General features: G+C 42.7%; 1 protein-coding gene across 1 annotated transcript in view; it reads left to right on the top strand.

The window, feature by feature from the left end:
* TAFA4 (TAFA chemokine like family member 4) overlaps positions 1 to 18,360 on the top strand; it is a 217,353-nt gene that overhangs the window by 40,744 nt on the left and 158,249 nt on the right. Inside the window, exons 2-3 of the mRNA XM_069472055.1 lie at positions 2,983 to 3,118; positions 9,438 to 9,553. Coding sequence (XP_069328156.1) covers positions 9,439 to 9,553 — 115 coding nt within the window. The 5' untranslated portion in view covers positions 2,983 to 3,118; position 9,438. The remainder of the gene's footprint in view (positions 1 to 2,982; positions 3,119 to 9,437; positions 9,554 to 18,360) is intronic.

Raw genomic sequence — 18,360 nt, 5'->3', positions numbered from 1 at the left:
AAATAAGTGAAAGAAATTATTTAAAAATGGAATTTATAATTAAAAGGGAAGCAGAATGGAAAGATTTGGAAAACTCTTAACCTGACCACGTAAAGAATAAAACGTGGGGATTGGGAGAGAATACTAAGGGCGTGGTCGGGATATGGTTTGCTAAAGAGATTAATGTACAGAGAGAAGGGAGCCAGGTGTTGCTCTGAAGACAATGGGAGAATGACCCTACAGGCATTTCGAGATCTTTGAGTCAAGCTAGGATCTTGAGGGCAAGGTTTTCAGAGAAGTGCTCACTCAGCATTCACTGCCCTGTGCTGCCTCAGGACTCAGCTCCCTGAATTCCAGCCCAGCGGCCCCAGCTGTGGCTCAAATGGGTGTAGGTGGTTTGTGGTGCAGCTCTGGAGGGCACAAGTGGTCAGCCTCGGTGGCGTCCTGGTGGGTGTGATCTTCAGCTGCACAGAGTGCGTGAGTTGTGGGGCCACTGTGACCTCCATCTAGATTTCAAAGGATGTATTGCACAGCCTGGGGGCCCCAGCAGAAACGTGTCGCAGCAGAGCAGCTCCTGCAGAGAGCCCCCACGAAGACAATGCCTAGTGGATGGCGGGTCACTGCAGAGACCCCAGAACTGCAGAACTGCCAGTGCACAACTCTAGCTTGGAGGAGCTGCAGACACAAGACTTGAAGCCATGAGGGGCTGCTGGGGGGACGAGCCCAGCAAAGCCGTAGGGGCGGGGCTGCCTGAAACCTGGGGGGCCCAACCCCTGCCACACTGTGCCCAGGATACAGAACACAGAGTCAGAGAAGATTATTCTCTGGCTTTAAGACAATGTTTTTTCCATGTTGGGTTTTGGACTTACTCGAGACCAGTTACCTCTTTCTTCTTGCCTGTTTTTCCCATAGGGTAGAATGGCAATGTCTATTATATGCCTGTCTCACCATTGGATTTGGGAAGCATGTAACTTGTTACTTTCACAGGCTCACAGCTGGAGAGGAATTTGCCTCAGGGTGAATTCTGCCTTGAGTCTCATCCATATCTGATTCAGATGGGAGTTTGGATGTTTGAGTTGATGCTGAAACAAGTTATAGCTTTTGGGGCCCTTGGGATGGAATGAATATATTTTGTATGTGAGAAGGACATGAGTTTTTTGCGGGGGAGGGCAGAGGTTTAATGCTATGGTTTGACTGTCCCTCTGTAAAACTCATGTTGAAATGTAATTGCCAATTGTGATGGTATTAGGAGGTGAGACTGCTAAGAGGTGATTAGGCCAGGAGGGCTCTGACCTCATGAATGGATTAATGTCATTATTGAGGGAGTGGGTTCTTTACAGTGGAAACAGGTTTTATAACAGCGAGTTTGGCCTTCTCTTGCGCTCTCTTCCCCTTTTGCCTTCCACCTCGGGATGATGCAGCAAGAAGGTCCTCACTAGACGTCACCACCTTGATATTGGACTCCCCAGCCTCCAGATCTTTGAGAAATACGTTTCTTTCTACATTACCCAATTTCACGTGTTCTGTCATAGCAGCAGAAAATGGACCAAGATATGTCAAGAAAGAGTTAATCCTTTTAAGCAGGTGCCTGAGTTACACTGTGAGAAAATCTGACTGAATGAGCAACTGCTCAGCCTAGAATTAAACTCTTGGCTCCTTGTCTGTACAATGAACTATTAGGTCATATTTCTTTTCACTGATGGATCTGTTTTTTAATGAATTGAAAAAAAGAATACCCTGTGGTTCCTTTTGTGTGAAGAAAGCAAGATAAATATTAGCCAGGAAAGGTCATTTTGGTTTCCAATATGTGGGGAGTTCATTATGATGGGTTCTGATAAATTATACTGTATAGTTCTTTCTGATAGCAGAAGGTCACATCATGCCCTTGGGTGGACAGAAGGACAAACATACTTAATAAAGTTGGAGGATCTGGGAGATGAACATTTTCAAGTTGTTTTTTCTGAGCAACTCATATTTATACAGTTATTAAAAGCCATTTCCCTCTTGTTGAACTAATTACTCAAAGCCTACTCTCTCTTCTGTAGCCCCAAAGGGATGGGTCTTCAAGTTTATCACTTAAAGTGTTCTTTAATCAAACTTGTGGATTCTTCAGGTTCTTTAACGGAAAGAAAAATCTCAGTTGTGCTTGTTGGTGGATTTGCAATGAGTTCTACAGGATTCTAAAGTAATTATACTGCATTTCAAAAATCATTTTTAGATTTGAAACTTTAATATTTACTAATACATATCATTTTTCTCTGATCTCCACCATTGGGACAGATGTATTTAACCAGCAACATTAAAAATGGTGTAGTTTTCATGTTCCATTTTTTCTTAAAATGTCTTTGCTTTAGAATCATGAGCCCGTCTTCTAAAAATGTGTTCACTGAGTAGAAAAGTCTTAGGTCTGTGTGTTGAGGAAGGGTCTTCACTGTCAACTATGGTAGTCACAAATGTTCTTTATATTTTGATACGGTGGATTATATTGGAACAATTTTCTGTCCCATGAACATTTTTCAAAAAGCAACCTTGTTGGTTGTCTAGCATCATCTTCAGGTTTTTATCACATAAATCTTGGAATTTGGATCTTCATGCTCACTTTTCCACTGCTCTGTGAGCTTGGGCAAATTGGGCATCTTAGGAATAGATTATCTCCAATTTTTGTTTTTGTCCAATGCTCAATGAAGTGGGAGGGTAAAATTATGCATCTTGAATGGTTTGGGGCCCTCTGTCAAATTTTGAATGCCTTTGCTGCTGAGGGAACTTCTTTAAAGCTATATTTTGTTAACTAATGTCACTAGTTAATGACTGTAGAATTCTGTATATTTCCCCTCCTCAGTATTAGGACACTTTTACAAATATGGATATTTTTGGCCATCTCCCATTTGCCTGAAACTGCAGGCAACATGGTAAAACCCATTATTTTGCTGCTGAAAATCTGTTTCATTTCAACATTAAAATGCTAATTGATTATTGTTTTATTTTTTTGCCTTTTAAACATAGGTCCTTCAAACTAAGATAACTTTTTGGAACTGCAAAAATGATTGGTTCTAGCTACAATTGGGAATTTGGAGTCACTCTGAAATACATCCTGGAATAATTGTGTTTAACTGGACCCAAATCTTACGAAGTCTCCAAGGTAATATCATTTTAACATATACCTAGAGATGATATCTTTACAGAGTATTGGGAATTAAACAAAATGGAGTGTTCCAGAGTTGGGGATCCTTTTTAAAAGCTTGCTTTTACATGGATTTTTTTTTGAATTTGGGGAATCATTATTTTTTTTAAATTTAGCTTTCATCTTTGAAATGAAATTATTTCAGTCTGCAAAGCAGTGCTTTGGCTTTCTGTAGGGAAAAAGATGAGTAAATATAGAATTATCGATGAGTAACTTTCCAGCCCCACTCCTACCACTCTGTCCTGGCATTTCTCTGGGGGACCATAGCTATTGTTAAGTAAATACTTGTTTGAGGGACTGGGAACTTGCTGCTACTCACCCAGGAACCTGGTACATAGAGCTGTCCATGTAGGAAGAAGATGGATTGGGGATCATGGCCTGGGATTTGGAATGGCTGCCTTTGAGACTTTTGATTTAAGGGGTTGGTTGTTGAGATCCATCCAGGAAAACAAAAACCATTCTGTTAATACGGAAGAGAGGGAAATGAATTTAGGGAACTGGCTATAGATACAATGGGAGAGTCAGAGAAGGCAACCAGAAGATATGGGGGCAGCCCAGAAGTAGCAACTGCATAAAGCCACTACCATCTCTGGGCCAGTGGGTCAAAGGAAGTAGGATTGGCAGTGCCTAGAGGAAGGGACCTTGAGTGGAGGCTGGAACCATAGTGGGTCCTCCTGGCAGGAACCAGAGCCATGGAGGAGTAATGGCCACTCCGTAGATCCTGTCCAAGACAGAGAAGGCAGGGAGTGGCCTGACTTTTTCCTTTCTCCTACCCTCCCTGCTCTAGCTGTTGCCTCGTGTTGACTGAGCCCAGCCAGCAGCCAGGTGACTTGGGAGCCTGGGAAATGCAGCCTAGGTCCTCCCAGCCTTCAATACAGGGAAGGGGAATAAATGGATCTGAAAGCAAAGCAGGGCCAGGGTGGAAGAGAGTAGAGTTTATGAATTTTTTAAAAAATTTGGGCTGTGCATGGTAGCTCATACCAGTAATCCCAGCACTTTGGGAGGCCGAGGCAGGAGGATTGCTTGAGGCCAGGAGTTCAAGATTGGCCTAAGTAACATAGTGAGACCACATCTCTATAGAAAATAAGAAAAATTAGTTGGGTGTGGTGGTGTGAACCTGTAGGCCTAACTATTCAGGAGGCTGGGCTGGGAGGATCGCTTGAGTCCAGGAGTTGGAGGTTGCAGTGAGCTATGATTGAGCCACTGTATTCCAGCTGGGGTGACAGTTCGAGACCCTGTTTTTAAAAAAAACCCAAAATTTGTTTCTTTTTCTTTTTACAGTATCACTTTAACAGCTGAAGCACATCCCATCTCATGGCTATGTCATGATTCATTTAACCAGTCCCATAGTGTTAGACATTTGGATCGTTTTCAATACTACCATTTTCAATAGTACAAACAGTAGCAAATTTTTCCAGTATATTTCTGGTAATTTCTTTAGGGTTAAATCCTATAAATAACTTCTGTCCTTTAATCCAGGTTCTGGATTAAAGGATACGAACATTGTAAACATTTGACACACATCAAATTATCTGCCAGTTAATAATTGTACCAAGTTAAACCCTTTCTCTGTTGTATTAGAGATACTTCATTCAATTGTTGCCAATAGTGGACATTATTTTAAAGATTTGTGTTAATTTTACAGGCCAAAAATTTCCTTATTGTTAATTATTTTGCATATTTCAGTTTCTTCTTTTGTTATATTATAAAGCTACTAGGTTCCTTAGGTTAAAGCAGGAGATTGGCACAAAAATAGAAAAATAATTGGAGTATAAAATTGAAAAAGGAGTCTATTGTATAGTGGCATTGCAGGTCATTTCTGAGAGTGGTTTTCAAAGTACTCCCTGGAGCCTTCGGTGGGTGGGGGGCATAGGAATGGGGTTGGAGGCGCTGGCTTGTTGGAAAGAGTTCATATATGAAACCTCTTTCCATTGCATTTTAATGAGCATGGAAAGAGCTTGTTATACCTCAGAGGATGGGTCTTCTTTTAAGGATGACTCTCACTGCCCCGCAAAGTCAGTTATGTATATGCCGTGGAATCTTCTTTTTGAAGGTGGACAGCAGTGGATGCTATGATGCCCTATCGAGGTCCCCCTTCAGGAATGAAGGGTTTATTCCCTCAACTCTTGGGGTCCTGCCAGCTGTCAGCCCACTCTGAGAATTTCTCTCGACTGAAAGAGACCTACCTTGCCCAAACAACCCCTCTTTTTAGGGGCAGCTCATATCCAATGACTGATCAACATGGAAGTATAAAGGCTTTGCCCTGACCCCAACTTGGGACCACGAAGAAGGGACATTCCAGCTTTGGAACTGTCCACAAGGGTTACCTGAGGCCTTTTCCTCCCTCTGTCCTGCCTTCTTCCCTCCCCCAACCCCTCACCCCCGACAGGTGATGATCCCAAGAGCACTCTCTAATAGACCTCCTGCTTTCCAATTTCCATCTCAGAGTGGGCTTCCCAGGCAAGCTGCTTTTTGTGACTCAGAGCATCCTAAATATACTCTCCAAATTTAGTGAAATCCATTCAGACAAGTTTAGGTGATAGAGGGAACTGATAAAAAGATAGAAACATAGCAAGACCCCATCTCTAGAAAAATAAAAATATTAGCTGGGCATGGTGGCACACGCCTGTAGTCCTAGCTACTCAGGAGGCAGAGGCAACAGGATTGCTTGAGCTCAGGAGCTTGAGGTTACAGTGAACCATGATGATGCCACTACACTCCAGCCTGAGTGACAGAGCGAGACCCTGTCTCTTAAAAAAAAAAAATAAGAAAAGAAACCGAATTTCATTTGTAGGTTAGATGAGAGAGATTGTAGCTCACTTGAAAGACAGTCTGACTTTGGGGTCTGTAGATTAGGGGGCCGTTGTACATAGAGGCAGGGAAGCAAGCCATTAAGCAGAGAACATTGTTCACTGACACCCAGCTGAGGGCCAGAGAGTTAAGAAGCAAGTCGGAGACCGGGGCATCTGGAAATTGGATTAAGAACAAGAAGGTGAATTTCTGAACTAGGTTGAGTCGGATGATTTTAACAAGGAGGAGGAAGAACCTATAGTTGAGGTTCTCAGAAGGGTGCTCATGTCTCCGAGAGTAGACGGTGAGTACTTGGACTGAGCGAGGAGATGCTGGTGAGAGGGAATGGAGGACAGGGCAGCAAGGGACAGCGCTTTTGCCTTTTGGTGATGTTTTCTTCCGTGGTCTGTTTTCAGTGATGTAATTCTTGAGATTAACCTGTCTGTAATCACAGACCAAATAGATGACTTGAATACGTGGTTGGACCTTTGTAGACCAAATACATGGATGAACTTTTACGAATGGATCGTTTGTCCGTTGCGGCAGACAGCGTGCTAGATCGGCACTCCGGATTGGCACCCTCTTGTGCATACACCCCGTTTAATCTCCTCCCCGTGAGTGTGGGTGGAATTGTGGTTACGATGGGGTTCACGCCTTTGATTAAGTCACGGCTGTGTGGCAAAATTGAAGGGATTATGCAGATGTAATTAAAGCCCCAAATAAATTGACTTGGGGTTAATCAAAAGGGAGATTATCATGGGGGGGCTGACTCATCAGGTGAGCCCTAAAAAGGGAGTGGGCTTTTGCTGGAGGAAGAGATTTAAACCGGGAAGGAGCATGCGGAGGGGCCACGTGGCAGAGGTATGAATGTAGCTTGTAGGATCTGCGAGCGAGAACTCTGGGACCTCGGTCAGAGCATCCCAAGAAAATGGCTTTTGCCAGCAACCTGAGGGGCTTGGGAGTGACCTTTCCCTGCCGAGCCTCTGGATGAGACCACGCCCCACTGACAACCTTGATTTCAGCCTTGTGAGTCCCTGAGCAGAGGACTCAGCCAGAACATGCCAGATTCCTGACTGACAACAACTGTGAGATACTATATTTATGATGTTTTAAACTTCTAAGTTTGGTAATTCGCCTTAGAAATTCCAGGCATTCTGAACTTACACAGAAGCATTGGACTTCTCTGCCTGGAAGGGCTTGCGTGTGTTTTAATTTCTCAAAGCGTGTCTTCCGTATCCCCCACCTCAGCGTACACACACGAAGGGGGCAGAAACTTTAGAAGCAGCTCAAAAGGTGGCAGAGAAATAATATGTGGGCCTTACGTGATTTTGAGATGCCCTTATGAATTATATAATTTGGGGGAAGCACAGAGGTTTCCATATTTAATGAATATTTTTTAGTGGGATAGTCTGTCTCACACATGATGTTTAAAAAAACCCAAGATCAGTTATTAATGTGATTGTTGCAAAGACATATTCCTTTTACCCAAGGATCAAAAATTCACATGGCTATGAGTGAATGAGCAGGGCTGGCTGGGCCCAGGGCGGGTGGATGTGGAGACCCATCCTGGGGCAGCTGCTACCACCCAGCCTGTTACTCCTGTACGGAAATGTAAGCCCAGGGATGTCAGGAGTCGTTCTTCAAGAGAAGCTGGATTCTGATATGTAGTTGGCGCATTTTATAATTTGGCAACTATTCACTTTGTTTTAAAAACACAGTGCAGAGCAAACAAAACATATTTGCAGGCTGCATCAGGCACCGTGGCTTCCAGTCTGTAGTAATTGGTGGCCCGAAAAAAGATCTTCAGAGATCAGATAAATGGAATATTAGTTTTCTATTGCTGCATAACAAATGGCCAAACCTAGCACTTTAAAACTGTTTTAAAACCGTTTAAAAGAGCAAAAAGAAGCCAATGCTTTGTGTTAACCTTTGCCACCCAGTTCTTCAAAGATGGTCTTCGAATCTCATCGTGGCCTGGCTGCTCCCAAAGCAGACTGAGTCTCAGATCAATGAACAATCCATCTTTCTAACCAGATCTGTTTGACTAAGTTGTGAGAGGCTGTGGGGGGAGAGAGCTGGCAGCAGTGGCCGTGCCTGGGAGTGCGATGTGGGCCTGCAGGTCCCCTGGGGCTGCTGTGCTTTCCCTGGAGCAGGGAATTGGGGCTGTCCTAGAGGCACTGCGGAGCTCTGCCAGCTGCAGATGCTTCCTGAGAGGACTTCCTCAGGAGCCTCCCTGTCGCGTCACCCAGGCAAGCATCAGCCTCATGTGCCATGTTTTTATCATCTGCCCATGAGTGGTTGTACATTTTGCATCTATAAAAAGGGGGTTCCTTTGATCCATTGTGGTCACATTAGATACCTGTGAGCCACGTGCGTGCAAGGCAGAACCTAATATCACTGGAATTCCAAATGCCAAATGCCCTGAATTTTCTTGAAAAGTTAATTAAAAAAAGACAAACAAAAACAGTTAATCAAGTTCTATTTAATTCCCTTATAATGTTAAAAAGAGCAGAAAATGAGAGGGTTGGGAATAATGTTATTGATACTTTCCTTTTTTATTTACTCCCCGCCCCCCTGCAGAGATGAGGTCTTGCTCTGTCACCCAGGCTGGGGCGCAGTGGCATGATCATGGCTCACTGCGACTTTGAACTTCTGGCTCAAGTGATCCTCCTGCCTCAGCCTCCCAAGTAGCTGAGACTACAGGCATGCCCCACCATGCCTGCCTAATTTTTAATTGGATTTAATCTTTTGTAGAGACAGGATCTCAAGATGTTGCCCAGGCTGGTCTTGAACTCCTGGTCTCAAGGTAATCTCCTGCCTCAGCCTCCCAAAGCACTGGGGTTAGAGGTGTGAGCCGCAGTGCCTGGCCTACACTTTTGTTTTAGAATAGACCATACAACTGTATTGTGAACTGAATTATCTTTGAGCAACTGTTTTGATACTGTGTATCTTATGAAGTGAAATTTATTTTATATTCCCCCTTACTTGTCCATACTCCTCACCAAACTTTGAGATTGGTTTAATAAATGGTGAGTTCAGTCTTATAGACCCCAGGGTCTTCATATAGAGTCAGAAAAACCAAGAGAAAGCTTCCTGGCCACCTGTGCCAAATCTCCATGGATTCAGATGTGGAAACCACGTACATTTTATTTGAATCCAGCTCTAAGTGTGTTGCTTTTACATTTCATGATATGGAATAGAATAAACCCCCCATGCTCTATCAGGGCAACTTGAGCTACCCCTTGGGGACTCAGAAATAGACTTTCACCAATGCATGGTGCTAACTTGGAAAACTCTTAATTATAAAAGGTGTTTATTGAAAATGCTTGGTGCAGATAAGGTGTGATTGGCCTTCTGTTGTCTTTGGGGGGAGGAAGTCCAGTGCCGGGGATCTGCCCCTGCTTTCTGCTGCCTTGCCAGGTTGGCGCTGGCCGGGGAGCCTGGCCTTCCTCAGCCCTCACTGATGCCGGCCCTGCTTTCTCTCCAGGATGCGAGTCTGCGCCAAGTCAGTGCTGCCGTCGCACTGGCTCTTCCTGGCCTACGTGTTAATGGTGTGCTGCAAGCTGATGTCCGCCTCAAGCCAGCACCTCCGGGGACACGCAGGTAAGCCCTTTCAGCTCATTACGCGCTGCTGAGATCAATTAATAAAACCTTCCAAACTGCAGAGTCCGCATTTTAGACGCAGGTAATTGACGAGAGCTTTTGGTGGCGTGTAAATGACCAGAGGAAACACGAGATACGGCAGAGTAACGCAGTTTGATGGTTTGGTGCTTAAGGGGTGTTACCCTGGACATCTTTTAAGTATATTTTCCAGGCTTTTAAAAACTTTTCCTTTCCTGAGTACACTTCTATTTTTATAGTGCTTTTTCTAAAAGAATCCCAGATAACCAGCAGCTCTGTGTGTGTGTGTGTGTGTGTGTGTGTATCTGTCTATTCACTCTTCCTTAGAAGGTAGAACATTTTTATTAATAATCTTCTGTTAACACAGACAGGGCTGTAGTCAAGAGGAATTTCAGATAATTTAAGACTCTTGGGATTTGTGCAGAAAAGATGCTGAATGATTTTAAAAAAGAAGAAAGAAAGAAAAGAGAAAAAAACTGTGGTACCTTTTTCATGGTACCGAAAATGGAAATGTGTCTGAAGTTTTAAAGGCAGTCGTTCTGGTAATTTCTAGTGAAACTCATGTGTATGCATTGCTGATCTTTAGAGGCAAGATTAAAACCATCAACTAAGAAGCAGTTTATCTGTACGTCTGTGTGTGTTTGGGTTTCTAGCCCCCTTTCTTGATTATGAATACATCTACGTTTAAAGCGACACAGACTTGGAAACTCCCTAGTGAATTGTGTTTTCCTGAATAATTCATTTTTTTTTTTTTTTTTTTTTGAGACAGAGTCTCACTCTGTTGCCCAGGCTAGAGTGAGTGCCGTGGCGTCAGCCTAGCTCACAGCAACCTCAGACTCCTGGGCTGAAGCGATCCTTCTGCCTCAGCCTCCCGAGTAGCTGGGACTACAGGCATGCACCACCATGCCCGGCTAATTTTTTCTATATAGATTTTTAGCTGTCCATATAATTTCTTTCTATTTTTAGTAGAGATGGGGTCTCACTCTTGCTCAGGCTGGTCTTGAACTCCTGAGCTCAAACGATCCGCCCACCTCGGCCTCCCAGAGTGCTAGGATTACAGGAGTGAGCCACCGCGCCCGGCCTCCTGAATAATTCATATTTGTCAGTGGACTCGTCGCAAAATAATTAATTTACTGGCTCAGCCGGTGATAATTTGAGGCACAGAGGTGCTAGAAATGTTTTGACTTCTTGGGGAAAGAGTGAAGCTTGGACCCTAAATCATGTATGTGTCAGAATTACAAAGTTTCTCTCCAAAATGTCTTGTCTATGGAAGTTCATGAGATATCCTCACCTCAGATATATAACATGTCATGCTTTCTACTCCATTATTCTGCTGTCTTAAGGTTGGCTGTAAATTTAGGCTCAGGATAATTTTTAAAATCTCTCACAACTCAATTTTCCCTCCTCAAGCGACAGTTCAAAGAAGATGAGAAAAATAATGATTGAGGTTTTAGCAAATCAGCATAAAATCAATAGCATTTGGCTGCTGCGAAGTGCCCACAGCTAGTTGATTCTTGTGCTGTGCATCTTTTGATGAGTTTGTTCATGAGGATAGAGTGTTTGAGGTCGTTAATTTTATCTGTTTAATGCACATCTCTTTTCTTGACTGGGGTCGAGAGTCAGGTTGGTTTACAGGCAAAGCATTTCAGTGGGGCCATTGAATACTCCCACTCCATGCTATAAATTTTCTCTAATGACTTTTAGGAGAAGAAAGTCCATGAACTTTGCAGTGGCCTTGTGGCATTTTCTTCCCAGTTTGGTGCTCAGCCGATGGAGAACTCAATGATTAGAACCAGTCGGGGGCTGTGCGCTGAGATGCTGAGCAACTAGGGTTGCAACCCTTACCCCACTATGGGTGTATCACAGGAAGCCCACGGCAGGTGCGTGTTGCAGAGAGCTAACCACAGAAGCCTGTGTCTCAGTGGCCAGAAAGGCTCCTGACACTGTCCCAAAGGCATTGTGGTGAGTGCTGGCCAATTAAAGGAACTGTAGCACTAGGAAACCCTAGTTAGAAGTTTGTTGCATGCTTTTCGTGGCTTAGATTAGGAGAGTGGCTTGTCTATAAACAAGGAGGTATTTTACAGCCCCATTTCCACCCACCTGTCTAAGATAGACATAGAGGGCAAGAAGGTGGGAGCCTACCCACAATTTGGGGAGTTGGGTGTTAGTTGTAGATTGAAGATTCAATTTTAGTTCAAGCATTAAAAAAAAAAAATCCCATCTAATTTTCACAGGATAGGTAGTAGGAATTTTTCTTTCTTTTTTTGCCCCCTCCCCCAACCCTTAGGGCAATTTGTTTTGGTGAGGGTTTTTTTTTTTTTTTCTTATTTCAGCATATTGTGGTAGGAATCTTTCTTGAAGGCACATGGCATTGATGAAATGCCACAAGAGTCCAGAGGTAGTATTTTTAAGAAATTATAAAACACAAAAGACCGCTTTTGTTGTTTTTAAAATTCTATTTGCCATAATGATTGAGCAGGAGATCACATATGGGACTTGTGTAGCTTTAAGCCATAGAAAAGGCGAAGGGGCCAATTGGCAGGTTCGATTCTTTTAAAAGGAAGCCAGGGTTTATTCTGTTATTTCTTCAACTGGCAATTTGTCCTTTTGTTCCCTTTTTTTTTTTTTTTTTTTTTTTGCCTGTGAGTAGTAATAGCATCATTTCCCCACAAGAGGGCAGCAAATGTAGCGCTGTGGAAAGATGTTGGCTGAAAGGCAGTTTCAGAAACTTCAGAGTTCTGTGGAATTAATGGTTCAGGGATCATTTTGGAAGTTTCATCTGATGTAGACATGATGAGATTGGGACACAAAGCACCTACATTCTAAAGATTTATCCTTGGGAATATTTGGACACTTTAAAAATTTAAATTTTCCCCTTTAACTATAGAATCATGGCTACTTTAAAAAATTAATCAATTAATTAGAGACAGGGTCTCTCTCTGTCACCCAGACTGGAGTGCAGTGACACGATCCTAGTTTACTGCAGCCTCGAACTCCTGGGTTCAAGCCATCCTCCTGCTTCAGCCTCTCAGGTAGCTGGGACTACCGACCTGCCACCACACCTGGCTAATTAATATTTTTAAATTTTTTTTGTGGAGATGGGGTCTGACTCTGTTGCCCAGGCTGGTCTGAAACTCCTGGCCTCGAGCGATCCTCCCACCTTGGCCTCCCAGAGTGCTCCCAGATTACAGGCATGAGCCACCGCGCCTGGCCTGTGGTGTTTCAATTCCACCAAATGCTGTGGTGCCTGGTGACTATTTAATATCTGTTTGGGTGTAAAGGCCCCCCAAACTGGGGCACACGTGGAAATGAGGCAGCGGAGCAAATCGAGTGTTGAGGGGCTGGAGTCAGACATAATCCCAGTTCTGCCACATCCTGACCGTGTGCCCTCATGCATCACGCCACTTACCCTCTCAGAGCCCGTTTCGTCATCTGTGAACATGGAATGATGCATGTGCCTGCCTTATGTGGGGTTCTTGGCTTGACTCAATAAGAAAAAGTAGGCGAAGGGATTAGCACAGAATAAACAATCGGTCAGCGGTAGCTATTTTTGTATTTGGATGCATCCAGACTGAGGAGTCTGGAAAGGTTCACATTCAAGGAATGGCTGAAGGCTTGTGGGCATATGTCGGAAGATAAGATCAATGCCTTCAGGGTCTGAAGAGAAGTTTTTCATTGTTCTAAAAAGCTGACTAGAATGAAGAGTGTTCTTTATGAAGAGGAAGGTTTTAGCTCACGCCTCAGGAGGAGATAAAAACTTCAGCAATCTGGGCAACAGAGTGACCCAGGGGGGTGTTAAGAGCCCTTTTACTTGCTGGCCTTAAGCTAAATCCGCTGTAGAGAGAACTGCCTCACTGATTGGGAGCTGGGTAGGTGTCAAGAATTGTGAAGGGCCTAGCATTTCACCCTACTTGGGAGCCAACAGGTTAGCCAGCCAGAGTTCCATGAATGCTGGCAGAAAATGTGAGATGTTTGGGTCAAGACAAAGGATTTTATTACTCGCCAGTAAGCAGCTTGAGCTTCAGTTTTGTTTCGGTCCTCCTTTCATACTTGGGTGAGCTGTAAAACCTCTTTGGGACTCAGTCTCTTCTTACATAGAATGGGGATAATAGAAATAACCCTCATAGGGTTGCAACGAGGATTCAATTTGTTAACGTCTGGAGAATGCCAAGAACTGTGTTTGCCTAACAGTTACATGCTCAATAAATGCTAGTCATCTTTATGGACACCTTCCTTTTCCTTTTGAATGTTTTACATTTCATAGAGGTACTGTACTGTTTAAATTTATGGAAGTTTAGGTTTTCTATTTTCTCTATTATAAATGGTAATGTAAAATAGGCATGCTGTGATTATGCGTTTTGATGCCTTATGTTCAACTTTGGGTAAAGTCTTTGAAGAGTAAGCATCGCATCCAAGTTTGGGCCCATGTTTCTGTCTGCTGTAATGGGTGAAATTTGTAGGTACCCTGCAGACACTCTGGATTGACTATTTTAGCCTTAATTTTCTATCAGAAACCTCTATTTCTTTCAAAAATAACAATTGAGTGGGTCACATAAATTCTACTATAGGAATTTCTTTGTGAGGCTTAAATGTGATGTATTGTTTGTGAAGATGATAAAGCTGTATGTACAAGCTGCTATTTTGTACTTCATAGGCTGAAATGAATTGTACTGACACAGATTGTTTTGAAAAATGATTTTCCTGTATTGCCTAAGTTGTGACACTAGGGGGCAGGCAAGGCTTAGAATAGCTAAATGGAGCCACGAGATAATTTTGAATGCTCTATAGCCATATCAAAAAGGTAAAAAAAAAACCCAGCTGAAATTAATTTCACTAATATGTTTTATTTAACCCAATGTATTCAAAGTATTATCATTTCAATATGTGGCCTAGGCATATTTCAAATGCTCAATAGCCACATGTGGCCAGATCCTACTGTAATAAATAGGACGTTGCTTCCTTACAGATTAGAATTATGAGTTATTTATTTGTATTTTCATGGGTCAGTTATAGGGCACACTGTTTTTAGCTCTCTATATTCGACATAATTTCTTTTGTGTTTTGTTTTCTTCCTCCTCCTCATCTTCCTCTTCTTCCTCCTCCTCCTCCAAGTTTGCAAAAAGTGCTGGGTAAGTGGGGTTTGTAACCTCAAGTCATAAAGAATGGACAGACGGTTCCACTTCCCGACGAACTGCCTATGTGAGCATTCTCTGCAAGAGCATATTTCTAGGGAGAGGGAAGTGGCAAAAATAACTTGAAATTGAATGTGTGTGTGATGGTGTCATCATTAAGTCTTAAAGTCACCCACTAGAGAGCTTATTTTGACCAATCGTGGGCATTTTCCCACCGGAGTGAAACACGACGAAAGTTTCTCCCATAATTTTCCCTGCCTTCTTTCCTCCTGCCCCACTCCCAATGAACCGTTGCTTCATTAAATGCACAGGTGTATTGCTGTGTGGGCAGCTCCATAATGACATATTCTTATTTTATGAACAAGCAAAAGAAAGGATTATGGAGCGGCCTGAAGAGCCTGTGTTTTGGTAGTGACGGAAAGGGACATCCTTACAATGGTGTTCACGTCATTCTCTCTTTGGGGGAGCTTTTACGCTAAAAAAACACGAGGCCCCACAGAGCTATATTTCATCTGAATCTCACGAGCTGGAGCCCAGGCACCTGTGCTGTTTAACAGCTGTACTGGTGATTGTTCAGACCTGCAGCCGAAGATGAGAGCCAGTGCTTTAGAAGAAAGAAAATTGGAGGTTTGACGCTAGCTCTTGTCCAGGTGCAGTTTGATCCGAGTGGTGATGCGTCTCCATTTCAGTCTGACAGAGCCACGGTTCGGCCGAGGAGAGGTACGTTTCCCCCCTGTAAAGGTGACCTCCGTCTCCACCTGCTCGGAAGCACTGTGAAAATACTCATTTTGCTCCAGTGCGGCCGTGCCTGGATGCTGAAAGCCTCCATCGTGAGGGATCCTATTGACCTGCTCTGCACCCCACATTATTTTTCTCCAGTGCCATCTTGATGGACTCATCATAATCTCAGCATTTAATAAGAAGGGAAAGGAGCAGATTATGCGAGGTATTAATTTTCTGCTCCTTCTCATCTCCTTGGCTGCAAGTTGAAGTCCCAATGCCATCGGCAAGGTCAGCTTTGCGAAACATCTGACAAATGAGTGTGCTTTGCATCCTTTTCGGTGGGAAGAAAGGGTTGTCTCACTGACGGGAGTGAAGAATTTCAGCTCCTTAAATGAGCTTGTGAGCCATCCCGCTTGGCAGAGCAGGCTTTTTTGCCCTCCCCGTTTTGAGTCTTTGAGGCAGAACAGGCAACAGTCTTTGAAGAGTTCTCCGGGTAGTTAGGAAAAAGATTCTCCTTACCCTTGAGAACAAAGTTCCTTTTTCTTCTTTCCAGCCGTGCACTTAGGCTTATTTAAACAAAGCCTACAGTTTGGGGTGTAAAAAGCCACAGGTCAATATCTCATCCGTATGTCAGTGCTATACAAGGAAATCAGAATCTTTTGTTCCATATAAGGAAAATGAAATCACTTGTCAAATGATACAGGAGGGGTGTAGATGGAGTAGGAAGAAAAATGAGGTGTTGTGTTTTGCTAGGTGTTGCTTGGATGCTTTAAATATTTTGGCCCAGATGGTGGTCTCAGAATAGCATGCTGGAAATAATCTTATTGAAGGGATATTAAAAAATCCATTAAAAAGGATTAATTTATTGTGAGACGACTATGCCTGCAATAGTTAAAAGCAACTGAACGCTTAATGCCGTGTGCCATCAATGCTTATTTATGTTTTAGGGAATGTTTGAAATCAGATACAAACTATAAAGTCCAACAGGGTCTGAAGATGGTCGGTTATCTCACCTGGGCCCTGTTTTCCTGTTTCCCTGTTCTGGAGAGAGTAACAGGATCCCAGAGAGGGAAACGACAGAGAAATTTGTTTCAGGAAAAAATAATAATATGGGCCCGGAATGAAATAAATGAATACCTGCAGTGTTGTTAGCAGCAGGTAATTTTTCTGTGGCTCATCGCTGACGTTGCGTAGCTACTGGAAATAAATACTAGCAATTCAGGGGTGTGGGAGATTTGAACAATTTGAACGAGGTTGAGCATGAAGGAGTACAAAGTCAAGATGTGTGTCTTCTTCCCCGAAATCAAACACAGTTACAGGCTTCGGAGAGTCTTATTTGCTTTGGAAAGTCTTATTTGTTATTTGGAGAGCATTGGTAAGAAATGGGGGAAGGCATGTCTTTTTTTTTTTTTTTTTTTTTTTTTTTTTTTTTATTATTTTTTTATTATATATATATATTTTTTTCAATTTAGTTTTACAGAATCAAAGAGTCTAACAGTATATCTTGTTAGATACAGTATGTCCTCATAATGTATACATTATTTCTTGTACAATGATATGAAATAATATGGGAAATATTCATGATAAATTATTAAGTGAACAGTGCAAGTTAAAAACAATAGTTTCATATTTTTTTCCCCACCCCCCCTTTCCCGAGTCAGCACCTTCAAGTGTTACCACTCCCCAAACGGTGTGCAATGCACTCATTGTGTAGGCATACCCCCATCCCCTCCCCCACCCCCCACCTCAGTCTGATGTCCAATTGGTGTCATTCCCAGATTTGTATTTAGGTGATGATCAGGGAAACCAATTTTCTGGTGAGTACATGTGATGCTTGTTTTTCCATTCTTGGGATACTTCACTTAATATAATGGGTTCCAACTCTCTCCAGGAGAACCATAGAGATGTCGTATCTTCATCATTCCTTATAGCTGAGTAATATTCCATGGTATACATATACCACAGCTTACTAATCCAATCATGTATTGATGGGCATTTGGGTTGTTTCCACATCTTTGCTATTGTGAATTGTGCTGCTATAAACATTTGGGTACACGTGCCTTTGTTATTGAATGACCTTTTTTCCTTTGGGTATATGCCCAGTAATGGGATTGCTGGGTCAAATGGCAGGTCTACTTGAATCTGTTTAAGATACCTCCATAATGCTTTCCACAGGGGTTGCACTAGTTTGCAGTCCCACCAGCAGTGTATTAGTGTTCCTGTCTCTCCACACCCACGCCAACATGTGTTGTTTTGGGTTTTTTTGATAAAGGCCATTCTCACTGGGGTTAAGTGATATCTCATTGTGGTTTTGATTTGCATTTCCCTGATGATTAGAGATGTTGAACACTTTTTCATATGTTTGTTAGCCATTTTTATATCTTCTTTTGAAAAATTTCTATTCATGTCCTTTGCCCACTTTTTGATAGGGTTGCTTGATTTTTTCTTGCTGATTTTCCTGAGTTCTAAATAGATTCTTGTTATCAGTCCTTTATCTGATGTGTAGTATGCAAAAATTTTTTCCCATTCTGTAGGTGATCTGTTTATTCTCTGGACTGTTTCTTTGGCTGTGCAGAAGCTTTTTAGTTTAATCATGTCCCATTCATTTATTTTTGTTGCTGCTGTGATTGCCTTGGGGGTCTTCTTCATAAATTCTCTGCCTAGGCCAATGTCTGTAAGAGTCTTTCCTACATTTTCTTCTAGAATTCTGATTGTATCACGCCTAAGGTTTAAGTCTGTTATCCACCGTGATTTGATTTTTGTGAGAGGTGAAAGCTGTGGGTCCTGTTTCATTCTTCTGCAAGTGGCTAACCAATTCTCCCAGCACCATTTGTTGAATAGGGATTCTTGTCCCCGGAGTATATTCTTTCCCGCTTTGTCAAAAATTAGGTGACTATATGAGGATGGTTCTATATTTGGATTTTCTGTTGTGTT

The sequence above is a fragment of the Eulemur rufifrons genome, chromosome 7, assembly GCF_041146395.1.
Source record: "Eulemur rufifrons isolate Redbay chromosome 7, OSU_ERuf_1, whole genome shotgun sequence".
Lineage (NCBI taxonomy): Eukaryota > Metazoa > Chordata > Mammalia > Primates > Lemuridae > Eulemur > Eulemur rufifrons.
This window is presented reverse-complemented; position numbering and strand designations above follow the sequence as displayed.